The sequence below is a fragment of the Arabidopsis lyrata genome (genome assembly GCF_000004255.2).
Source record: "Arabidopsis lyrata subsp. lyrata unplaced genomic scaffold ARALYscaffold_4, whole genome shotgun sequence".
In the NCBI taxonomy this organism is placed as follows: domain Eukaryota; kingdom Viridiplantae; phylum Streptophyta; class Magnoliopsida; order Brassicales; family Brassicaceae; genus Arabidopsis; species Arabidopsis lyrata.
In genome coordinates this window covers 12445145-12471820 of record NW_003302552.1, presented here as the reverse complement: position 1 = coordinate 12471820, position 26676 = coordinate 12445145, and the positions used below count along the sequence as shown (strand labels likewise).

Sequence of the window (26676 nt, the reverse complement as noted above, 5' to 3'; positions counted from 1 at the left end):
TTCACATTTCTCGTCCCAAAGGAATCCTTTGTTCCCTTTTAGAATTTGGTAGAAAGGCAACGACTTATCTGTTGATCTTGAGATAAAATGATTCAGAGCCGCAATCCGCCCAGTCAACCGTTGTACTTCTTTGAAGTTTCTTGGAGAGGGCATGTTCAGAAAGGCGTTGATTTGATTTGGATTGGCTTCGATTCCTCTTTCTGTCACGATATAACCAAGAAATTCTCCGGATGGGACTCCAAATGTGCACTTCGCCGGATTCAGCTTCATTTGATATTTATTGAGAATATCAAAACATTCCTCTAAATGCTTAACGTGATCCTCTTTCTTTAACGACTTAACTAACATATCATCTATGTAGACTTCCATTGTTTTCCCGAGATGATTATAGAACATCTTGTTAACCAACCGTTGGTAAGTTGCTCCTGCATTTTTTTAACCAAAAGGCATTACCTTGTCACAATAGATACCCCTATCAGTAATGAATGACGTCTTTTCTTGATCTTCGGGGTTCATCATTATTTGATTATAACCCGAGAAGGCGTCCATGAATGTTAACAACTCGTTCCCAGCGGTGGACTCTACAAGTCGATCTATATGTGGGAGCGGGAAACTATCTTTGGGACATGCTTTATTTAGGTCTGTGAAATCGATGCAAACCCTATCTTTCCCGTTTTTCTTTTTGACAACGACAGTGTTTGCTATCCATTCTGGGTATTGCACTTCTCTTATGGATCCTATCTTCAAAAGTTTATCTACTTCGTCATTTACTATCTTGGCTCGCTCCACTCCGAGCTTTCTTCTTTTCTATTTCACCGGCTTGAAGCTCGGATCTACGTTTAGCTCGTGACAAATTATACTTGGATCTATACCAGGCATGTCTGCTGCTGACAATGCAAACGATGTTTTGTTTCTCTTTAAAAGTTCGATCAAAGCTTCTTTTATTTGGCCAGTCAGAGTTGCTCCAATTCGAATTTTTCGGTCCGGCTTGTTTTCTTCCAACACCACTTCGATTACTACATCATCTTTCTTCTGCCCGCTAGGAAATTTTGTTCTTAGTCCCTCTTTTACGGGCTTCGTTAGTTGCTATTGAATCTTCATACGGTGGCTAGCTAGGTAACATGTCCGTGAAGCTTCTTGATCTCCCCGAATTGTTTCCACCCCATTTGATGTTGGAAATTTGATACATTGATGGTATGTAGAGGGGACTGCTTTCATTCGATAAATCCAGGGAGTCCCAAGGATGATGTTGTAAGCTGCGGGTTTATCGAAGACAACAAAGTCCACGATCTTCGATACCTTCTTGGCAAGGACCGGTAGCTTGATTATTCCGAGAGACATGGCTGACTCGCTTATGAACGCAACTAACGGAGATGGGGGTCCTACTATGTCTCCTCGGCTGATTCCCATTCTTTCTAGAGTACTTAAGAAGATCAAATCGACCAAACTGCCTGTATCTATAAGGATCCTTGATACTTCGAAGTTAGCCACGTCAAGGGTAATGACTAGAGCATCATCATGTGGCCTTTCGAGGTACCGCGTTTCTTCTTCATTAAATGATATTGATGTACCTTGAAAATCTACTTCCTCGCTTAAGCTTGCTTTGAGTAGGATGTTTCGTCTATGTTTCTTGATGGAACTTATCGAATCTCCGCAAAACTTAGAACCTCCTAGAATCACGTTGATCTTGCCCTTCGACTCCTTGGTTCTTCCTCGTTGGATAACCTTGGTCTTTTGGAATCTTGATCTTTGGAGTTTTCCTTCGCTTCGTGGTATTCCTTCACAATTGAATTTGGAAAGATCTCCACTGGCCCAAAGCTCTGCGAGGTGCTTTTCAAGAATGCTGCAATCCTTGGTTAAATGCCCGGTTACTTTATGAATATCGCAATATAGACTTTCATCACGGACCCAAGTGTTTGATCTTCCTTTCCCTTGGAATTGCTTTCCGACGGTACTGTTGAAGGGTTGCGACCCAAATTTCCTTGGTCCTTTGCTCTCCCTAGACTCGAACTTCTTGGTAGGGACGGTGATTGCCGGCTTTTCTTGTTTATTCCTTTTGGCAAAACTTTCTTTTTCGTCCTCTACCTCCATCCAGTTATTCGCGCGGAAGAGTGCATCCTGAATTGTGTCTGGTTTATGAAGTATCAAGTCTTCTTTAAACCTTGAATCATGTCGCAATCCTTTTCGTAGGGCAGATAAAGCTGATTGCTGCGAGATTCTTGGGAGCTTTGAAAGCACTCCTTTGAATTTGGTGATAAAAACTCGAAGTGACTCATTAGATCCTTGCGATAAGTTCCAAAGATCGGCATCCGAAACGCTTTTATCCATAAGGATGGAGTATTGCTTTAAGAATACGGCTGATAGTTCGTCGAAATTGCTGATCGAACCCGGCTCTAATTGGGTAAACCACATTAAAGCTTGGCCACATAGATTCTCCGAAAAAAGCTTGCAGTAGCCTGCGTCCTCATCAGCTTCATCCAACTCGACTCTTCCAGCAGCGATCAGAAAAGCTGCGAGATAGCTTTTTGGATCCTCCAATCCGCTGTAAGGGTCCAACTTGAGTTTCCGGGAATCTTTGATCCTCAAACTTGCAATTCGCGAGATGAATGGTGTTCGCCTAGCCTCTTCAATGACTCGATTGATGTCTGGCTCCGAACTTGTAGCTTGATGAAATTTTGATTTCATTTCTTTTAATTCCTGGCTAACCTTCCTCATGGTCTCAAACTGGTCGAGGTTCTCCTGCTCGTATTGAGCTGCAAGTTGTTCTTCATCTCCGAGCTGTGTCTCTTCTTCCAACGTCCGAGCCACGTTATTAGTAGCACCAGGAGTTGTTTGTCCGCTGGTTTCATTTCGTGCAGCGGAACTTGGCGAGTTGAATATCCCTCTTCGGATTCCCACAAGGTTTCCTGCACTTAAAGAGCGAACACGAGTTTGTATAGTATTGACGTTTTGACTAAGAGATACCTGGGATGTTTGCAACGTGTCGACGGCTTTTTCCACATCCGAGAACTTTTGTGATATGTCCGACATGGTTTGCTGCATAGCTTTGAGGGTTTCGGCCAATGATGTCTCAACGGTGTCTCCTCCGGACATTGTTGCTTATCTCGGAAGTGTGATAAAGGAAAAATCTGACCACTCAAGAATCCTAATCTTCCCCACAGATGGCACCAAAATGTGGATGTCGGATTCACACACTCAAGTATTTTGTTAAGTAGAAAAGATTATTCTCGAGGGACAAAAATGAATATGTAAAAGTTTCTAAATTGCTACGAAAATTGCTATAGTATTTCTTTCTTGAGAGGAAGATCCCCCGTTACATGGCCATTGGCCTTTATATTTATACTTAGAGAAATGACATTAAAATGAGTAATTAAGTACAATTATTCCTTCTTAAATGTGTCTGTTTTGATTCCTTGATTTTAATGCTCAACGTTTGAATTTGAGTTGACTCTGATCTTCGTGGGCCTCGCCTTTTCGGCCCAAGTGTCTTCGAACCATCTTACCCATGCCTTCTACATCGAACTCATATCACAATGCAATCACTTCGGATTCTCGAAGTGGTGACAACCACTTCGACCTTTCCTTCGGCTCATGGGTCCGATGGGCTTCATTCTTTATGGGCCGTTATCTTGACTACGTGGCAATCTTTGGTTGGTTTCGTACTTCTGGTGCGGGATCCGACACCAACAGAGACTCCAACTTGATTCCCACTCCGGATCCTTGTTTTGTTGAAGACCCATCTACGTGTAATTTCCAAGTTTGGTTCTCCGGTTGTTCTATCGTTCCAGGTATTGGTAGTTCGGTTAGGAAATCTGCTAAGACCTGAGCCTTCATACTGATCCGGCTTTTGAACTCTATGTCGTATTCGCTTAATTCTACAGCCCATTTTGCCAAACGTCCGGACTGATTTGGACTATGAAGTATTGTTCGGAGTGGTTAAATATACCTTAAGCTGCCCAAGAGCTTCTTCACACTTCTCATCCCAAAGGAATCCTTTGTTCCCTTTTAGAATTTGGTAGAAGGGCAACGACTTATCTGTTGATCTTGAGATAAAACTATTCAGAGCTGCAATCCGCCCAGTCAACCGTTGTATTTCTTTGAAATTTCTTGGAGAGGGCATGTTTAGAAAGGCGTTAATTTGATTTGGATTGGCTTCAATCCCTCTTTCTGTTACGATATAACCAAGAAATTCTCCGGACGGGACTCCAAATGTGCACTTCGCCGGGTTCAGCTTCATTTGATATTTGTTGAGAATATCAAAACATTCCTCTAAATGCTTAACGTGATCCTCTTTTTTTAATGACTTAACTAACATATCATCTATGTAGACTTCCATTGTTTTCCCGAGATGATTATGGAACATCTTGTTAACCAACCGTTGATAAGTTGCTCCTGCATTTTTCAAACCAAAAGGCATCACCTTATAACAATAGATACCTCTATCTGTGATAAATGACGTCTTTTCTTGATCTTCGGGGTTCATCATTATTTGATTATAACCCGAGAAGGCGTCCATGAATGTTAACAGCTCGTTCCCAGCGGTGGACTCTACAAGTCGATCTATATGTGGGAGCGGGAAACTATCTTTGGGATATGCTTTATTTAGGTCTGTGAAATCGATGCAAACCCTATCTTTCCCATTCTTCTTTTTGACAACGACAATGTTTGCTATCCATTCCGGGTATTGCACTTCTCTTACGGACCTTATCTTCAAAAGTTTATCTACTTCGTCATTTACTATTTTGGCTCGCTCCACTCCGAGCTTTCTTCTTTTCTGTTTCACCGGCTTGAAGCTCGGATCTACGTTTAGCTCGTGACAAATTATACTTGGATCTATACCAGGCATGTCTGCTGCTGACCATGCGAACGATGTTTTGTTTCTCTTTAAAAGTTCGATCAAAGCTTCTTTTATTTGGCCAGTCAGAGTTGCTCCAATTCGAATTTTCCGGTCCGGCTTGTCTTCTTCCAACACCACTTCGATTACTACATCATCTTTCTTCTGCCCGCTAGGAAATTTTGTTCTTAGTCCCTCTTTTACGGGCTTCGTTAGTTGCTATTGAATCTTCATACGGTGGCTAGCTAGGTAACACGTCCGTGAAGCTTCTTGATCTCCCCGAATTGTTTCCACCCCATTTGATGTTGGAAATTTGATACATTGATGGTATGTAGAGGGGACTGCTTTCATTCGATAAATCCAGGGAGTCCCGAGGATAATGTTGTAAGCTGCGGGCTTATCGAAGACAACGAAGTCCACGATCTTCGATACCTTCTTCGCAAGGACCGGTAGCTTGATTGTTCCGAGAGACATGGCTGACTCACTTGTGAACGCAACTAACGTAGATGGGGGTCCTACTATGTCTGTTCGGCTGATTCCCATTCTTTCTAGAGTACTTAAAAAGATCAAATCGACCGAACTGCCTGTATCTATAAGGATCCTTGATACTTCGAAGTTGGCAACGTCAAGGGTAATGACTAGAGCATCGTCATGCGGCCTTTCGAGGTACCGCGTTTCTTCTTCATTAAATGATATTGATGTACCTTGAAAATCGACTTCCTCGCTTAAGCTTGCTTTGAGTAGGATATTTTGTCTATGTTTCTTGATGGAACTTATCGAATCTCCGCAAAACTTGGAACCTCCTAGAATCACATTGATCTTACTCTTCGAACTCCTTGGTTCTTCCTCGTTGGATAACCTTGGTCTTTTTGAATCTTGATCTTTGGAGTTTTCCTTTGCTTCGTGGTATTCCTTCACAAAATCCTTTATATTGAATTTGGAAAGATCTCCAGTGGCCCAAAGCTCTGCGAGGTGCCTTTTAAGAACGCTGCAATCCTTGGTCAAATGTCCGGTTACTTTATGAATATCGCAATATAGACTTTCATCACGGACCCAAGTGTTCGATCTTCCTTTTCCTTGGAATTGCTTTCCGACGGTACTGTTGAAGGGTTGCGACCCAAATTTCCTTGGTCCTTTGCTCTCCCTAGATTCAAACTTCTTGGTAGGGACAGTGATTGCCGGCTTTTCTTGTTTATTCCTTTTGGCAAAACTTTCTTTTTCGTCCTCTACCTCCATCTAGTTATTCGCGCGGAAGAGTGCATCCTGAATTGTGTCTGGTTTATGAAGTATTAAGTCTTCTTTAAACCTTGAATCATGTCGCAATCCTTTTCGTAGGGCAGATAAAGCTGATTGCTGCGAGATTCTTGGGAGCTTTGACAGCACTCCTTTGAATTTGGTGATAAAAACTCGAAGCGACTCATTAGATCCTTGCGATAAGTTCCAAAGATCGGCATCCGAAATGCTTTTATCCATAAGGATAGAGTATTGCTTTAAGAATACGGCTGATAGTTCGTCGAAATTGCTGATCGAACCCGGCTCTAATTGGGTGAACCACATTAGAGCTTGGCCACATAGATTCTCCGAAAAAAGCTTGCAGTAACCTGCGTCCTCATCAGCTTCATCCAACTCGACTCTTCCAGCAGCGATCAGAAAAGCTGCGAGATAGCTTTTTGGATCCTCCAATCCGCTGTAAGGGTCCAACTTGAGTTTCCGGGAATCTTTGATCCTCAAACTTGCAATTCACGAGATGAAAGGTGTTCGCCTAGCCTCTTCAATGACTCGATTGATGTCTGGCTCCGAACTTGTAGCTTGATGAAATTTTGATTTCATTTCTTTTAATTCCTGGCTAACCTTCCTCATGGTCTCAAACTGGTCGAGGTTCTCCTGCTCGTATTGAGCTGCAAGTTGTTCTTCATCTCCGAGCTGTGTCTCTTCTTCCAACGTCTGAGCCACGTTATTAGTAGCACCAGGAGTTGTTTGTCCGCTGGTTTCATTTCGTGCAGCGGAACTTGGCGAGTTGAATATCCCTCTTCGGATTCCCACAAGGTTTCCTGCACTTAAAGAGCGAACACGAGTTTGTATAGTATTGACGTTTTGACTAAGAGATACCTGGGATGTTTGCAACGTATCGACGGCTTTTTCCACATCCGAGAACTTTTGTGATATGTCCGACATGGTTTGCTGCATAGCTTTGAGGGTTTCAGCCAATGATGTCTCAACGGTGTCTCCTCCGGACATTGTTGCTTATCTCGGAAGTGTGATAAAGGAAAAATCTGACCACTCAAGAATCCTAATCTTCCCCACAGACGGCGCCAAAATGTGGATGTCGGATTCACACACTCAAGTATTTTATTAAGTAGGAAAGATTATTCTTGAGGGACAAAAATGAATATGTAAAAAGCTTATGAATTGCTACGAAAATTGCTATATTATTTCTTTCTTGAGAGGAAGATCCCCTTTTTACATGGCCATTGGCCTTTATATTTATACATAGAGAAACGACATTTAAAGTGGCTAATTAAGTATAATTATTCTATCTTAAATGTGGCCGTTTTGATCTTCGGCTTTAATGCCTTAACGTTTGAATTTGAATTGACTCTGATATTCATGGGCTTCGCCTTTTGGCCCAAGTATCCTTGAACCGACTTACCCGTGTCTTCTACACCGAACTCATGTCGAAGAGCAGTCACTTCGAACTCTCGAAGTGGTGATAACCACTTCGACCGTTCCTTCGGCTCACAGATCCAATGGGTTTTGTCCTTTATGGACCATTATCTTGACTACGTGGCAATCTTTGGTTGGTCTCGGACTTCTGGTGCGGGATCCGACACCAACATTCGTTTGCTTAAATTCTTTTGTTGCTTGATTTGTTTGTTCTCGATACATTTTACATAAAGCAAACAAATCTATGCTAACAATGAGTTGATTTGATTGTCTTTCATCTCCCATGTTTTGTGATCTGTTTGACTTGTCTGGTTTATTTTACAGAACATTTTTTAATGAATCTCAAAACATCTAAAGATAAAAATTTAAGCGAAATGATATGTTTCTACAAAGAGAAAATGATGCATAAAAATGACAGATTTTTAACCAACAAAAACAAATAATCATAACATTGAAAGTGAGCAATTTACCTTTGCGATAATTCCATAAATTATCTATCTCTTATTCTCCTCCTTCATGTCTTCTAGTTACATTTTTTTTCTAAATAATAACAATCATTATATTTTTTTTTGATTTAAAACATAGTACTTTAAAATAGGAAAATTCTCAAAAATACTACTAAAATATTTTTGTTCCGAAAAGACCACAAAACTAAAACTAAACTTTAATAAATATAATTTTTTTAAATATAATTTTATGTAAATTTATACATTGGGTTTAAATAATTGTGTAGACTCCAATCAAAATATACAAAAACATTGGGATATATATAAAAAAAAGAACCTAAGAGAAAAAAAGAGGCAAAAAATAAAAATAAAAGGAAATAAGGTAAAATATCACAAAATAAAAAGGAAATGAAAGTATTTTTTAAAAAAGGAATAAAACTTCAACTCAAACTTAATCTTTTACCCTTAAAAATTATTTTTAATGTTTGTGGTATTTTTGGAGTAAAAAGTTTGTAGTTGTAGTTTTGAAAGAAAGAAAAACTAGTAATGGTAATTTTGGAATAAAAATTTATTTCAGGTGTTATTTTAGGATATTTATGTTTTTAATATTTATATTTATATCAGAAATAATTTGATTGCTAGTTGTTTTTTATATGTAATTAATTTATCAATTTAAACATAGAAAAAACGTTTAATCTAAAACTCTCATCTCCGAAATTGATTTGGGCCTCAAAGGCCCAGAAGCCACAGTTGTTATCCAGTTTTCTTATTCCTCCGCAGAAGCCATAGAGAGAGTGACACAAGGCCATGCCGATGTCCGTACATTCCGTCATCGCCACGAACCTAGCGACTACAGTATCATCCAATTGGTTAAACCGGCGTGTTTCTCGCCGTCGAATCTGCTCCAGCTCCGTGAAATGCTCGACGGAGACGACGGAAGCTGACCGGTGGGTGAAGCTGAAGAACGGGAACGATTCACTGGAGATATGCAGAGTTCTTAACGGAATGTGGCAAACGAGTGGAGGATGGGGGAAGATTGACCGAAACGACGCCGTAGATGCTATGCTCCGATACGCCGATGCTGGTCTCTCTACCTTCGATATGGCTGACATTTGTAAGTAGCTTGCCGTTCAATTTTTCTGTGAGGAAATTGCTCTGAGTAAGTAGCTTTTCATGTAGTTACTAAAATTAGCTTAGAACTTAAGAAATTGAAAAATAGACTACAGAGTTTTGATGAAATTAGCTTAGAAAATCAAGAAAGTGACCTCTAATGGAGATTAGTAAGATAATTGTGCTTAGTTTGTTTATCTGATGTTCAGATGGTCCTTCTGAAGATCTTTACGGCATTTTTGTCAATAGAGTTCGTCGAGAGCGTCCACCGGAGTACTTGGAGAAGATTAAAGGGTCAGTTATAATTCCGGTAACGGAGGTTTTTTCAATAATGTAGAGTTCAAATCTCTGTTCCAAGCCAATGGACTTTTGTATAAGAGATGGTAGGGTGGCTAAATGATTTGGCTATTTTTATGATGCAGTTTGACGAAATGGGTACCTCCTCCAGTGAAAATGACTCGTAGCTATGTTCGTGAGAACATCGAAAAATCGCGGAAGAGAATGGATGTGGCTTCTCTTGATATGCTTCAGTTTCACTGGTATTTCTCTCTTTACATAATTGATTTAAATTAAACTGAAAGGTTTAAGCAGTTTCCAAAGCTTCTGTTTTGACCATTTTCAATCTGCGTACTGTGTTATTTGCTGTAATCTGGAATAGGTGGGATTATGCAAATGACGGTTATCTTGATGCACTGAAACATCTCACTGACCTAAAAGAAGAAGGTAAGCGAGGGGCTATATATTTTATTCTCCTTTCTTGTGATTGTGTTTTTATTTATCGATTTGGTTGCTTAATCTGTAGTGTTGATTTGCTTGCAGGTAAAATCAAGACCGTTGCATTGACAAATTTTGATACAGAGAGACTTCAGAAAATCTTAGAGAATGGAATCCCTGTCGTTAGCAATCAGGTGAATGTTAGCCCGATGTCCGAATATCTTATACCTTTATCCATACTTACTTTTGTAAATCTCTTTCCAGGTGCAACACTCTATTGTAGACATGCGTCCTCAACAAAGAATGGCTCAGCTTTGTGAGCTTTCAGGCGTTAAACTTATAACGTAACATGTCTTCATATACTCTTTGGAAGATCTTGTTTTACATCTGACTTTAATGATATAATCACATTGTTGGTCTTTGGGTGTAGATACGGGACTGTAATGGGTGGTCTCCTGTCAGAGAAGTTTCTTGATGCTAATCTAACAATCCCTTTTGCTGGCCCTCGCTTGAATACTCCTTCTCTCCAAAAGTACAAAAGGGTAATTGTTCAAATCATTGACAGATTAATCCTCTCAATGGCAGTTCTCATTCTATAAGGCTATGGTTCATCATTATTGTATTACTGTTTTTAAGATTTTTGAGATTTACATTACAGATGGTTGATGCATGGGGAGGGTGGAATCTATTCCAAGGTTTACTTCGAACGATGAAGAGTATAGCCACAAAACATGGAGTCTCGATTCCAACAGTGGCTGTGAGATATGTACTAGATCAGGTATTTGTTCCTCCTAACATCACATGGAAAACGTATCTGACTCTTAAGACTAATCTATTTTGTTGATTTGTTTAAAAATTGTAATCTCATCTCAGCCTGGGGTTGCTGGATCAATGATTGGGGTGAGACTCGGGTTAGCGGAACACATACAAGACGCAAACGCTATATTCTCATTGGTATTGGATGAAGAAGATGTGAATAGCATACAAGAGGTTACCAAGAAAGGAAAAGATCTTCTCCAAGTGATTGGTGATTGTGGAGACGAATACCGAAGTATATGATGTGGTAGTATGTATACTCTATACTGTATACAGTATCAACTCATGTAATTCCACTTTTGTGAGTAGAAAATCATATTACATTAATAAGACTTCTCTGGTTTTATTTTTCCTGTCAACATGTTAATGCAGGTTTGATGAGACAGACAATTCTTGTATATTCCACAAAGTTACATGTAAGCTATATATGTCTTAGTCTACAACTTTTCTGGCTTTTGAAAACTAAAGTCATAATATTGAAACTTATTAGTGAACACTAAAAATCCATTTTAGAATCTAGAACTTATTCATTCATGATGTTTACTAGATCTTAACTCATTATGTTTAGCAATTTTCCTTAGAAAACTTACTATAAGACGTTTTTTGGATAAATTTTGTCAAATATGTTTCCTATGAGACTGATACGATAATGGAATGGTCGATGGAAAAAAAAAAAACAGTATATACTTTATATTCGAAGAAGCTCTTTAGTCTTTTTTAGTCTCATTCATGTCCATATTTCATTTGGGTTACTTGTGTTTTTTGTCTTTGCATTTGTTATGACAACTCTAAGAATCAAATCAGACCCGTGTCTTTGTTACTTGTGTTCCACTGCAAGTAGGCACCACATATTCGATGCTTGATATAGCAGTAGAACTTGAAGGATGATTAATTTTCTAGGCAGGTGTACAACTTTTAAGAGCTCTGCAAAGTATATACATGTTGTGTTGATAAAAAGGTAAACTTGGCAGAATACCACTTCTTATTGAAATACTAGCTTATTATTATTCAAAGGACATGATGACCAAGATAACTACGAAAACAAAAATTAAGAAAAGAAAGGTTTACATGTATCGTAATTCGTAACTATTCTTGTTGTTCTTAAGGTGAATCAAAAGTTCTGGACCGAAACCTATACGTCTTCCAAGTCGAAGAAATGGATACCCCTCCGAGAAAAGGTTGGAACGGGCGCCTAGCTCCCAGCACATCTTGTTTTGGAGGTTTCACCACCAGACTACTGGATTTGAGTCAAACTTGGAACATAATCAAACAAATTTGCCATAGATGATGTGATTCCAGAATACACCTTTTCAACTTTATTTTCCTCTCCAACAATGTATACCTCTTGTTTGATGGGGACTCCACTTTTCAAATTCAAATGACCAAACACGAGAAATTTCTTTTCCTCATCGACCAAGAACCTTACGAGACCGCAAATATCAAGCTCAGGTTTCAAATCCACTGTTAAGACCTTGCTCCACTTAACAACCTTGGTCTCATCAATCTTATTCGTCACCCATATCTCTGTTCTTGATGTATCTGCATGCTGTAATAACACAGAAAGTTTCTCTTCTCCAACAACAGATAGAGACAAGGTTTTGTAATAAATAGATTTACATGGAAGAAGCAGACGTTCAAATCTTTCTGTTGTGTAATCAAAACTGACTAAGAACATTCCAAGCTGTTCCTCATTTTCATCAGAAGCAAACCAGTAAGTCTTTCCCTTCAAAGACATACCACATTCATCATATTCCAATTCGCAGTCCAAAGTGACATCAAGAGTCCTCCAAGAACTAGAGTTTATCTCATAGATTTCGAATTCGTTGTTCTTGCCATCACACCAACACAAAATTTTGTAGCTATTATCGCCATATTTGTTGGCTTGGTAGGATCCAAGAGCATATGAACCTATCTTTCTTGGTTCGATCCACTTGGTTTGACCGGTACAGGGGTTCCAAACCACTATTCTATTGTATTCTCCGTTGTTGCATAACAATAAACCGTTGCAGTGAGAGACTGTAAAAATATCGAAATGATCTAAACTAGCTTGAGGGTCAACTAGACTAAGTTCAACTTTGAACTCTATAGATGGAATTCCATAAAGATTGACTCTCATCAAACAAACCATATAATGCTTCGAGATAAGAACTAGAAACTGCTTTGCGGCTTTGTCCAAATGCTTTCTTGTGAATCTCCTCTCGCTGAATAAACTGTTCCATCGTTTGCATGTATATTGTAATTGCTTTAGAGATATGTGATGCAGAGAAACTACTATTCAATCGAAAACTTGAAAATCAAACACAAATTGAATCAACGTTCATGAAACGCGGATCCAAATCTCATCTGCTGAGTTCATAAGAAACTCTAGCCAACAATGAGTCCACCATTGTCACACAATACAAGAAATTCTAAGAAAAAGATGCCAAAACAATTCTCTGATTTTAGCATAATGAAAACAGAGCACAAATGCGTGACTATAAAGAAGAAAAGATTCCTCTGCGTAACAAACTTCACACGAGCGTCACACGAGTCTTCAACCAGCTGCTACCACGTGTTATCACAAGTTGCACAACCTTCTCTCAATAATCTGCTTCCACGTGGCTTCCTTGATTTCCTATAACAAATCTCCCCTGTTTGAAAGACCTTGACCTCAAGGTCTAAAGCTCGGGAAACCTTACATAAAATCAAAGAAGAACTCCCATGTAGCTTCATCCACAAGATTATTAGTCACATAGACAAGCACCATTGTAGCAGCTCGAAGCATGTATGGTTTGAAGCAACTGTTGTAACAGGGAGATTTTGACAGCTTCCTCACCACTTGTTGTTCTTATCACCACACAGTTTCCATTTCTTATCCATCTCAGTTTTGTACTTAAAACATCAATCTCTCAATACTCCTTTCCTAACGAATGTAGAAACTTCCCATGTCTTGTGACTCGAGTTCGATCCCGGGTCAAAGGTTTGGCCCTGTATGACTTCAAGCTTTCGCTCTTCTTTGGCAAATTTCAGTTTAACAAGCTGATACACACTCAGATACATCTCAGCAAAAGTCTTGGCCTTACCTTTAAGCTTGTAAATAACCAATTTCCAAAACCAGCTTTCAAAACCAGATTGTAAACCCCTTGATGCTACTCTATGTTTGAACTTGGAAGACTTGATCTTTTTGTTTCTCATCACTTCATGGATGACCAAACTGTTATGTGACAACTGCTCCTTCACCATTATAATCCGGTCATACACATATTTTTCTCCATGACCTGTATCACCCATTGTTCTCCCACACTTTAACCCGAGCATACATCTCACACTAACAGTCATAGACACTTTGAGCATCTCATCATGTTCTCCTATCTCATATCTTTTGTTAATAGCACTCCTTTGTAGAAAAGCCAATAGAACATGCTGGACATCGTCTAGCATAACATCAAGTTATTTGAACTTGAACCACCAAGTCTTTGAAAGCCTTTGCTTTCTCAAATTTTGCAACAGTTTTGTTCTTAGTGGCATTGAATGAAACTCTTGGAGTACCATACTAGCAGCACATTCAAACTCAAATTGTGATCTCATAATTGCAGATAAATCTTCATGAACATCCAAAGATCCAATGGGAGTCCTATGGCTAAATTCCAAATGAGAGATTGATACCTGCTGTTTGAGAAGCAAACACCTATGTGGAACCAAGCTAGGTTGCAGAAGTGAGTCCGTAGAATGATTATTCGCTTGTTCATGAATCCAGCCTTTCACTTCCCCTTCCTTCTTTGTACACAACTCGCTACCATTTTGACTTGACGAATCTGTTTTACCGACTTCTGATTCGGATCTAAGTGCAAGTTGTGGTCGACTATCCTTTCCCTTCAATGGCAACAGCTCACAAGATGTCATAGCCTCACTTTTTACCCATTCTTTATCCTCCTCTGCTTTCATTTCACTTTCTCTCTTAAGTGGATGTGCTTGCTCATACAATCTTCCAACCAAAAAACATTGGTTCACTGTTTGTGGCTGAAATATTTGAACATTCTCTCTAGTATCAGTTCTCAACCCTGCCAAGTAAACACTAACCAAGTAATCTTCATCGATGTCCACTGTAGTGTTAATCAACCCAAAACGAGCATGATACTCCTCAATTCCTTCAGTCTCCTGCAATTGTTTCAGTTGTGCAATTGAATCATCCACATGTTTACTATATTTTCCCAGCAATAGCAGCTTGTAAGTCTCCCAATCGTGCATAATATGCTTCCACAGACCTGATTGAGCAATTGATTGGTGCCAAGCAGCAGCAATATCATCAAAATGGATAGATACTAAACCAATTTTCAACTCATCCGGTGTCTGATCTATCTCAAAGAATTGCTCGACTAGGATTAACCACTCCTGAACCTTATCACTGCTAAACCTAGGGAAATCTAACTTCTCAAGCCTTGTAACCCCAACATAAGTATCAAGAATACCTGATTGCTTCCCAACTTTCAGATCCAAAGAGGAAGTAGCCGATGCTTGTGAAGATCGGAATTGATTACAAACATCAGCGTGATTCGATGGACCAGACCTTGATAACATATGAATAGATTCAAATATCTCAGCGAAATGCTTCTCCATCTTCGAATTTTGTTTTGCAACTGAGATTTCCAACGCTTGAGTGCGAGAAATCAATTGATCCAACCTGGATCCAAGTGATTCTTCAGCATCGCTACGATCGTCATGTGTTTCTCCCAGATCAGGTTCGTTTTGAGAAGCTCGAACTCTTGTCGCCACCGCCATTGATTCCGAGGAAGAATGGCTCTGATACCAGTGATGCTGAGAAACTACTATTCAATCGAAAACTTGAAAATCAAACACAAATTGAATCAACGTTCATGAACCTCAATCTTTTTTTTTTAATATTTACTTACAAATAAATAGATTGAGAAGTCAATATTTTTTTTTAAATATGGATATATATATATATATATATATATATAACCCATAAAAATTGTATATGTAGTTTTTTGGTAAAAAATTAAATATTGTAGTAAATTAATATTTTAATGACTTAATTTTATAGGCAATTGACAAAAATAAACCAAAAAAATATTTTTCTACAATTTGCACAATATTTCTAAAATTTCCCAAATAACATCGTAAACTTTAACGAAACATTAAATTAACTAAAACAGAAAATAGAAAATAGCACACACTAACCTCATCTTCTTCGACGAAACCCAACCAACCCGATTCTCATTCTCGTTCTCGTCTCGCCGGAATCTCGTACTCGGCTGGCTGAAATCTCGTTCACACCATTCTCGTGACGGTTTCACATTTTTATCTCCTCGCTGTAATTACACTTTTATGTGTAGAGAATTATGTTTACATTAATAAAATGTTTCACATACTTATACATTTAAGAAACAATTTTAGCTTAAAGAGTTTTAGCCCCCAAGAAGAAACAAGAATTTGAGTTTAAAGAGTGATGATCTTGAGGAACAACTTTTTGATGATCTTGATATGCAGGTTTGTCTATCTTCTTATCATCGTAGCCTCGTAGGATTTTCTTGGATAATGAAAATTTGGATTAATATAAGCTCTGTTTGGTTCAATTATCCATTCTAGTTGTGTTGTTTTGAATCCTTGAAAATCTTCAGTGATCAAGTTATTGAGTTTATGTTTTTTTTTTGGCAGAAATAGTTTTCTAATGGTGGAGGCAAGCCCATTAGTACATGTGGCCGCTCAAATCAATACGTTAATAATGAAAATCAATACACTTTTATGTGTAGATGTCTCCCAAATTCTCTACTTTTTTTCTCTGTTCTAACGTGTTTCTCTATATCTCTCTCTCCGATCTTGTTTGAAGTGAATTTTCCTACTTTGGTTTTTTTTTTCGTTTTTGATGTGTGGTTCTGTGAGATTATTATATTAATACGGAGTTGATGACGGCTACTACGACGTAGGATGGAGGATTAAGCTTCACGGTGGCTTCGGTAATGGAGGATGTGTTGCAGCAACATGGAAATGGGCTGAGAAATCATGATCTAGACTAGAGTCTCGTCGAGCTGAAGAAGCTGGTATCCATTTTCTTTGTGCATTCTTCTTTTCTTGAATTGTGTAATGCTGATTGTTGAGCATCGATGATTTACCACATAATTTTTGATATGGTTACAATTGTTGTTCTGGGTTTGAAAATTTATGGTAAAAATTGAATAGCTTTCTTCTTCCTTAGTGTGACTACTAGCTTTAGCTTTTGACAGTTTGTTAAATTGTAGAGAAAGAGCTTATGGTTGTTTTTATTAATTTGAGTATCCACTATCTTTACATTAATGTGTTAATTATATAGTTCATGGCGGTTGTTGAGCATGATTGTGATCTTCTTCAAATGTATCGTGGAGCTGGTGGGATCGTGGCTGGATCGAATCATGAATAACGTGGTGGTAGTGCGAGTGAGTAAGCTAAAGTGAAAGAAGACTGTGTTTGAGATAAAACTGCAGTCTTTTGATGATTAAGCTAAGGAGTTGAGGAGTTTTACTGATTTGGGTTTGAAAGAAGTTAAAGCATTGGTGGAGAAGACTCATGCGATTTTGAAAGCTAGATTGTCTAAAGAAGAAGATGAGAAAATCGTTGAGAAGTTGAAAGCTCTTGGTGTTAAAGTTATTTTTGAATGAAATCATCAATTTGTTTGATTGATTATTGTGATATATACAAGTGATGTGTGATGCTTGTAGGGATGACTATTAGTTGTGACATGTTGTAATATGATGCTTGGTACATTATCTTGTTTGCGAATTTAACTTTTAGTATTGCAAAGTCTTTTTCTGTTTCTTTTGCTGATGGATTTTTTTTATTGCTTGTTCATAGTCTGGCCTTGGAAGGCAATATGGAGCGCAAGAAGATCCAAAAGTCTATCAACAGTTTACGAATGATTCAAAAGGAATCTTGTTTACATCGTTGGGTTTCCCCTGGAAATGATGAACATCATTAAGATTTGGTCATATTTTAAGATTGTAATCTATTTTTTTAAAATAATTTCATGTGTTAATAAAGTAGTCAAAATACTCCAAATATAAAATTATAGTCTAAATACTACTTATTTTGACATATTTTTAAAATTTTATTCTATTGATGCATAAATTGATTTTTGTTTTTCCTTTCAAATAGGGTTTTATGATGGTTTTGCAATATTCTTGTTTGTGACTGGTCGAGTGCAGTGACCGCACTTAAACTACAGCCAAAAATGGGTTTGAAATTTCTAATCACAGGACTTAGGGGATACCTTATGTGTCTGCATTTCTTACGATGAGTTTAAACTTTGCAGTCTCCATATTTGTTGATATCTTCCAGTGGATAGTGATGATGATGATGGTGGTGTATATGGAAGTAATACAGAGTAGAGAACTATGATCAATCGATAATATAACTAAGGAAGCAAAGTGTTGGCTCCATGAAGATGGTGGACAGAAGATATGCATTGAGAAATTAGAAATAGATGTAAAGAATTAAAGAATCATTTTCTAATGAAATAGATGTATTCGAAAATTATATAATAAAATAAAATCATTTTCTAATAAAAGATTGACATAGAGAAAGCTTGCAATACATGAGATAAGCTGTCACGTATTTATTGAGGTGAAAAATTATAATTAACTACATATCTGGAACCCATAACATAAAAAAGCATTGATAACTTTCTCTAAAATTACATTGATAACATTCTCTAAAATTATTATAAAAAAAAAAACAGAGACAATAGAATTTCACCCCTTTTTGAAATGCTTATGTTGGAATAATAATATACAACAGTTTTTTTAATTATTCTACAAATTTTATAGAAAGATCTTTAAGAATTTCCGATGCACATGAAAAAAAAGAAGATATTAAACTACAAAATTTTGATATTAAAATTATATTTCATTCTCTTTCATAAACAAAATTAATTTTAAAAAGTATCCCGCGGCATAGCGCGAGTTTTTTTTCCTAGTATCTCCTAAATTTTCTCCAAATCTAATTTTCATCAAATCTTCTAAAACTATTGATTAATCCAGTACACCCTAATTGTTATACTGAAACAATTTTACCATAAATGAATGTTACAAAAAATATATATATTGAGGTTTAATTCAAACCCAAACATTAAAGAGAAATACCCCATAATGCGCTAAAACAACATTAAATAAAATTTATAGTTGGTCAGTTAAAAATCAACATAAAATTGCAAGAATACTTACTAAATTTTCTTTAAAAGAATTATATATTCATCGATTGGTTTAGGAGGGATAGATTTGCAAATCACTGAAATCACCAAAACATTATACATATAAATTATCGATGAACAAATTGATGTACCAAAAATATTAAACTGCAATTTCGATATATGTATGATTGTTGAATTTGATATTTTTTTTTTCAAAAAAGGGTGCTTGCGCGTGGCCATCAGATGCTATCTCTTTTTCTCTCCCAAAAAATCACCGCAACAACTTCGAGTTTCTCTTGTGAGAGTCTAAGTCCCAAACTTATGAACACTTGATGATCAAGAGATCTCCAAGCTTGTCATGCAGAAGGTGGAATTCACGAGCTGGATCTGAAGCACTCTTTCATGAATCAAGGGGTGACTCAATGGATAGTGGGGGTGATTGACTCGCTCAATCAGTGGGATAATCGACTCACTCGATTAATGAACGAATGAAGGATGTTGAATCACTCAATAAACTTAATCCGCAGGTTTCTAAAGTAAGTAATTTACTCACAAAGAACTAAAAAACAAAATGATAAAGACGTACTCAAACTTTGACAAGAAGAAACGTTTCTATTACAAATCGTAAACATTTATGAAAATATGGTCATTGGACAATAATTGTAGAATCTATCCAAATAAGGCAAGTGAGGTGTCTCTTGTATCTTGTCAACTTGAGGAGAAATTTGTGACGTCTTCTTGGAAGCTTCTAGAGGGTCTCAAGAGTCTCACATGTACAAGCGCACAAACAAAGAAGGAAAGAGCGGTTGAGAGTTAATATCCTTCGGCTCCATATATGGCAAGTAGTAACTCTGTGGGTTCTTGTGTGGTAAGGTGTACCAAAGTTCGTGTGGTACATGTATTGTGTGGTCTAGATGTTCTCCTGGTTTCCATATGTAGCTTAGAGGTGCGGCCAAGTGTAGAATAAAGAAGATTTCACTGTTTGGCTTCATCTGGTCTAGTACATGAGCAGGTAGTTCAGCAAGTAGTTCCACGAGTAGTACATCGGGTAGATCAGCGAGTAGTTAAGCTTCTCTATCAGCAAGTACATCAGCTGATGTACTTGTAACATCTTCAAATCAATTTCTTAGTAAATGAATTCCTTGATGACTTGATGTTGCTTCATTAAAACCTTTCTAGGTAAATCCATTGGTACAAACCCTAGATAAGGGAAAAAGAGTGCAACGAACAATTTCCACAATATGTTGATTCGGCTCGTTGGTCTTTGATTCCTCATGAACCATCATTAGCCTTCTTAGTGTTAATTTGCTGGTGAATAATTAACTCTAGGCTTTGTGCTTGATTAGGACTCCATTTGACTAAGAATTCTCCCAAATGCTCTATATTAATCGGTTTGATATATTTACCGGCTGATTTGGTATGCTTCTGGTTTGGTTTGATTTGGATGTCTGTATCATCTGAGAAAGTTTTTAAAACAAGCTAGTCAATAGAAGAAAAATTAATATTATAATTTTATTTTTAGAAAACAAGAAATGTAATAAAATATGAAAATGTCATTAACTACAACAGATACGATGTCGTATTGATGTGTACCCATTTAGGTTAATTGTAGTTGTATATATAAGGTTCATGAACTGTAATTCGCCGTATCTCCTAAAAAAATATTTTAAGATTTGAGATCTGACATCCTTCAAAAAATAAGATATTGAACGTCAATAGTCTGGATCTTGCTAATGAAGTCATGAATCCGTTCAAGCTCAATCCATATCCATGTCTCTCAATTTTAAGGTATGATTATCCGCATCTAGATATGTTTTTTTTATATTGTTAGTCTTTTTGTGATTAGATCCATAAGAATTTTAATAATAAAAAAAAAGTTAATTGGATTTGGGTAAACTATATGGTAAAAAGGCGGTCAACAGCATGGATCTTGCTGATGAAGTCATGAATCCGTTCAAGCTTAATCCATATTTTATGTCTCTCGATTTTAAGGTATGATTATCCGCATCTAGATATGTTTTCTTATATTGTTATTCTTTTTGTGATTAGATCCATCAGAATTTTAATAATAATAATAATAAGTTAATTGGATTTGCGTAAACTATATGGTCAAATTGTTCATGACTTGAGATTTTGCGTGTTCGAAAAATAAGATATTGAAGGTGGTCAACGGTCTGGATCTACTTGATGAAATCATGAATCTGTTCAAAATCAATCCATATCTATGTTTCTCGATTTTAAGGTATGATTATCCGCATCTTGACATGTTTTCTTATTTGGTTCGACATTTGTAATTAGATCAATAAGGATTTAAATTTTTTTAAAAAAGAAGAAGAAAAAGAGCTAATCGTATTTTAGCAAACCAAATATGGTCAAATTGTTAAGGATTTGAGATATGAAGATTTAAGATATTGAAGGTGAACGGTCAAGATATAGCTAATCATATCATGATTCTGTCCAAACTAAATCGATATCTATGTTTGTCAATTTAAAAGTATGATCATCCGCATCTAGATATTTTTTTTTTTATTGATTAGTTATTTGTGATTAAATCAATGAAGATTTGAAAGAAAAAATAGTTAAACGGATTTGAGATAAACTAAATATGGTCATTTTATTCAGGATTTGGGATATTACATTCGAAAAATAAGATTTTGAAAGCCAAGATCCTGGATCTAGTTGATGTAATCATGAATCCATCCAAACTCCATCCACATCCATGTCTTTTAATTTTAAGGTATAATTATATGTGATAAATTTGTTATCAAATATTTATGAAAATTAATTTAAATTTCTATACTTCAAAAAATATTAATTTTAATTTAATTCTCGTTTTAAGTATGATTTTACGAATATAGGTTCGTAGAAAAATATTATTTGTATGAATATATATGTATATATAATATAAGGTGATTATATAAAAATTATTAGATAAGTTAAATATCATTTTGTTTGAAGTTAGTAAATAGTTTCTCTGGTAGCAGAGAACAAAAGAAGTAGATAGACCCTTTTATCCTTTTTGTTGGTGACTAATAAGGCTTTGTTAGTATATTTTAATACTACTAAAATTTTATAAATATATCATAGAGTGGAAGTTAAAGCCTAAGTATATAATTTTATATTTTTTTCAATTATATAGTGCATATATTTTTGAGTTCTTTCTTTTTTTTTAAAAAATAAATATTTATGTTTTGGAATATGAAATTATTATGCAACTACGAAAAATATTTTTATACATAATTATCAATAAATATGCGGGTACGGGTAAAAGGTCAGATATATAGCGGGTAAGGGTAAAATGTCAGATATATAGCGGGTCAGCGATTTTTACCGGGTACCCGTTATTAGATGATCGAGTAAGAGTAAATTTCTTTTACTACTTGTAAGGATCATGTCGAGTAAAGGATATCTCAAAATTTAAGGATACCCGTCCCGTGTCCAACCCTGGTGACTAATTAGTAACTACTTACGGCCTTACAAGTGACAATTGAGTAAGGTTGTGTTGGACCCTCCACTTGCTTTACAGTTTCCACCACACTCATATATCTTGAGAATCCGATGACGATTCCAAGATCCAAGCACTTGATCAACCATCAATGAACAAAATCGTCAAAGCAATCATCCATTCCCGAGCCATCAAATATTACAATATCACTTCTTTTAACACAAAATTTTGAGACTTAACTTCAAGTAAAACGATAACTTTGAGAGAAAGTAAAAACACAAACTTGAGATTAGGCAAGTATACGTCACCGAGATAAGGATACCAAGCTCTCACACTTATAAAGTGTTGGAGGTATCACCACTTCATCCAGCCCCCAAATTTTGTCCAAGTTATGAAAATATTGAACTTTCCGTTTAACAATAGTGTTGATCCACTGAGTGAAATGAGCATTATCAAACACATCATCTCATACCAGTTAACCGTTAAGTTAAACGTTTTTAAGTACGACTCACTGTTACAACTTAGAAATAAAAACCCAAATCGAATTGGAATCCGATAAATCATAAGACTCACTTGCCATGAAATCAACACATTTCAAGTCCAACCAGGTAAATATCTTCACCGGGATAATTGTTGGAGTATATTAGTTTTCTAATCAAGAAAAGTTGAAATTCAAGAAATGAAGATAATAAGCTTATTCCAACTGAGAATTTTCTTTTCTTGAGAATTTCCATTTTCTTGATTAGAAAAGAAATCTATTCCAACAATTATCCCGCCGACGGAGATATATGCCTGGGTTGGACTTAAATATGGTGATTTCATGGCGAGTGAGTATTATCCTCAGGTTCCAATTCTTTGTTAGGTTTTGTTTATAGGTTTTTAGGTTTTAACAATGAGTCGTGCTTACAAGAGTTTAAGTTAACGGTAGCTAGTATTCGTGTGTTGTGACTGATACTGCTCATTTCAGTCAGTGTGTTAACACTGTTGTTGAGAGGAAAGTTCAACATTTCCATGTCCTGGAAAAAACTTGAGGCATGGATGAAGTCGTGAGACCCCCAACAGTTTACATGTGTGAGAGTTAGTATCCATAAATCTCCATGACGTATTCTTGTCTAATCCCGATTTTGTGTCTTTACTATCTCTCAAAGTTTTTGTTCTAATGATCCTTTTGTTTCATTCATAGCCTGGATACCTTTAAACTTTTATAGATTATTTCTCTTGTCGGCCTTTTGATCCACCTCATGTACACTGAGCTTTGAATCAAAGTCTCACTTAAATCATATGCACACACCCTTGGATCACATATGCTTAATTTTTTCGAATATTAGTGGTAAATATGTTTTTAATCAAAGATTGTACTTATAGTGATTTGTTTGAACTTTGAACATCACTTTGCACCGCTTTTGTTATGAAGAGAACATGTTGCCTAACTTATTTTGAAATAAATTTATTTGCACAAATTAAACTTGATCAAACCCTTTTAAATCAGCAAAACGTTCACACTAACAAATTTGAAATACTTTAAGCTCTTTTGAACTTGTCTCACATCCACTATCATGTGATATTCCTGAGACTATGAAATGTACTCTCTCTTCTTTTATACCACTCAACAATACTTCTTGTTTGTAGTCTTATCTTGGCGCATACATCTTACACTGATAGGTTTTATATAGTAAAACTATGAACTACATTGTACAAGTATGAACGATGTACAACAAAAATAGTAAAACATCAACCACAACTTAGAGACATAATTCTCCAAAGCTTCTCGCTCTAAAATTTATCTCCCCTCATAATTTTGTAATGACTAATCTACACACATCATTAATTAAACATATCCTTCTCATACTTGTCACTACACATTTATAGGTGATTTTAATTGATCTTCGTTTGCACACTTTTCTCTGCTTCATTTGAATTCTTATATATTCTCCTGAAAAACACTCTATGCAACTTAACTTATCATAAACCCTTAGAGATCAATATGAATATTCCCCTTATATACTCATGACTCATGAGCTTCCTTTAGATGTACCTTCTTCTTATGATGCAAATAGGTGAGTCAGAACTTTACTAGTTCTTGTTTGTTAATGTAGTTTGTTCCCTCTGCGTTCGTCATTTCCCGGATGTTTTTTCAGTTGTTAATACTAAATCAACATGCTTTATGCTTAGCAGTTTACCCGTCTAGAAGTGAAGAAACTTGAGACAGTTCTTGCAAGACTTTGCACTCGTCTCTTACAATTCCTCCTTTTAAATATCGATTAAAAAGACTTCAATATATATACTTTCATCTTGAGCTTATACTTCAGCCTCCATGATCTTCTTAATCGTGCAACTGATATCCAAATTTCCTCAACACCGTCAAGCATTCAATAAACCTGAATTTTTTAACAAGAGTTGCCTGCTTTTCTTCAGCATTAATCTATTTGAAGTTTGATGAAATGCGTCTTGGATTGTTACGGGTCGGTTGACGGTCGGTTCCTCGCAGAAACATGACTCGTGCCAAAGCCCATTTTTTAGGGCAGACAATGTCGCTGAGTTTGATAGTTCTGGAATCTGGAACATGATTTTCTTTGAATGAAACGATGTACTTCCAAAGCGGCTCATTCGCAGCCTGAGAAGGATTCTATAGGTGGGCATTAGTGACTGTGTGCAGAATGAACATAGAGTACTACTTAATAAATATCGTTGATAACTAGATAAAGTTATCAATAGATCCCTCTTCTAGGTAAGTGAACTAGAGGAGAGCTGGTCTGGAAAGATTTTTGACAAACAATTTGCAGCACCCTGCATCTTCCTCGTGTAGTTTCATGCGTACGCGTCTCTCATCAATTTAGAATGGGACTTCGGATCCCCTTTCCCATCATAGCTCCGAAGCTTTATTCTCAAGTATCGCAAATTCGCAACATAGAAATGTGAGGTGTAAAAGAGATTCTCCTTGTATCCTCAATTACTATGTTCACTTCAATAGCAGAGCTGGTGGTCTGGTAAACTCTAGAGTTAATTGACTTGATCTCGTTCTGAATACTTTGAAGTTTTGGGCTGATCGGTGGAAAATTGCTTTGTAGTCTGGAGGATGGGTACGAGGGTCAGGCTCCTGATCCAAGGAGACTAGGAGTCCTTAGGAATCCTCCTAGTGTGGAAGCATTCACACCTCCAGAAAGAAAAGGTACGTGAAACACGAGCGAAGGTGTAGAGCTTCTACCAGTTTTACCCCTCAGTTGGGAGCTAATAGGAGTGTAAGACGGTGCTAGCATCTCTGAATTAGGAATGGTTTGAGATACTTGAGGATTCGGACGAATGGGGTCTAAGAAATTCAAGTGTCCCCTTGATTCCGAGGTTCTCAAGGCTCTTGTAGAAAGAGTGTCAACCCGATTGGCGTAGGCGTTGTGAGCTTTCCTGAGTTCGGAGAAACCTGTAGTGAGGACAACTAGTTGTGGATTGCACTGCTCCTCAACCGAGACAAACTTCTTTGAGAGATTGGTACTAGCGCTGTTGCTAGTCTGATTTGTCGGCCAAATCCTTCAACAATTTCTTGATCTCATCGAGCGTGGAGGCTTGATCTCCGTCAATTGCCATAGTGATTCAATAGGTACTCTAGGGTATTTAGACTGAAAGTTCCCAAAATGTGGATGTCGAAATTCGCACTTAAATATTCGTGAAAGGTTTGGGGTTCTCAACCTTGTGAGATAAGTAATATTGAATCGTAAAGCTAACAAAAAGCATAAAATGAGAATTGTATCGATCGTGTTTATCATTTATGTTACAAAAATCTTTCGTCATGTGGTAATATAATACCTATCCTTTTTATACTACCAGGGCTCGAATCTTCTGCCTTTACTCCCTACTTGATTAGCATTGACTACATATTAGCCGTTACTTTCGTGATCCTCCCGAGGTAACGGTTAAACCCACAATCAGCGCTTTTTCTTTTAGTTCGGAAGATTCGAACGTTACCCCGAATCTAACAGCTATCGTCTCGATTTGGGATTTGATGGGCCGTCCTTCTTGATTTCGACATAATGTAAAAAGCCCATCTTCAAACATCTGGTCCCGAGTTAATCAATCCGAATTCGTGGCCCTACGCAAGTTAGGCCCTAAGCAAGTTAGGTCCGAGATCCGACACCAGCAATCACTTATCAAAAAATGTAATTATTGAAGACTTTTTTTTGCGCATTAAAATTTTCTAGAAACACTTTTTGAAAACATATACTCACAATGACCTTAAGTTTCTAGAGAGGGCTTTTACACTAATACCGATACTATCTCGACATTTGCACCTTCCGAAAGACATTTACACTTATACTGATAACCACAATCTCATATTAGACCATTTATCCTTTCTTCATTTATGTTTTACGACATTTTTCAACATAAATTTTGATTCTCTCGTTAATCATGCATGCGGCCGCATTCTAAAGATACACTAACAATCTTATTATTCTACAAACCTTACCTTGCCAGAATTTGAAAAAAAAAAAACAAATTC

At 36.9% G+C, this 26676-nt stretch overlaps 1 protein-coding gene, 1 long non-coding RNA gene and 1 pseudogene across 3 annotated transcripts; 2 read left to right on the top strand and 1 right to left on the bottom strand.

Annotated features, from left to right (window-relative positions):
• Window positions 1-8727: 8727 nt before the first annotated feature.
• LOC9315210 (flagellar radial spoke protein 5) lies at window positions 8728-11029 on the top strand. The gene is made up of 9 exons (XM_002880931.2): window positions 8728-9058; window positions 9264-9348; window positions 9477-9593; window positions 9713-9777; window positions 9874-9962; window positions 10033-10112; window positions 10199-10310; window positions 10427-10546; window positions 10642-11029. Exons 1-9 carry the CDS (start codon window positions 8752-8754, stop codon window positions 10825-10827), a joined length of 1161 nt encoding a protein of 386 aa, XP_002880977.1. The 5' UTR covers window positions 8728-8751; the 3' UTR covers window positions 10828-11029.
• Window positions 11030-11776: 747 nt separating this feature from the next.
• On the bottom strand, window positions 11777-19806 carry LOC9317044 (annotated as a pseudogene).
• On the top strand, window positions 15760-17633 carry LOC110229534. Of its 2 annotated transcripts, XR_002332933.1 has the most exons (4): window positions 15760-16071; window positions 16240-16622; window positions 16892-16994; window positions 17410-17633. It is a non-coding gene; the product is annotated as an uncharacterized LOC110229534 (long non-coding RNA). The 2 variants fall into 2 exon arrangements; XR_002332932.1 differs by lacking the exon at window positions 17410-17633 and having other exon boundaries at window positions 16892-17351.
• Window positions 19807-26676: the final 6870 nt, after the last annotated feature.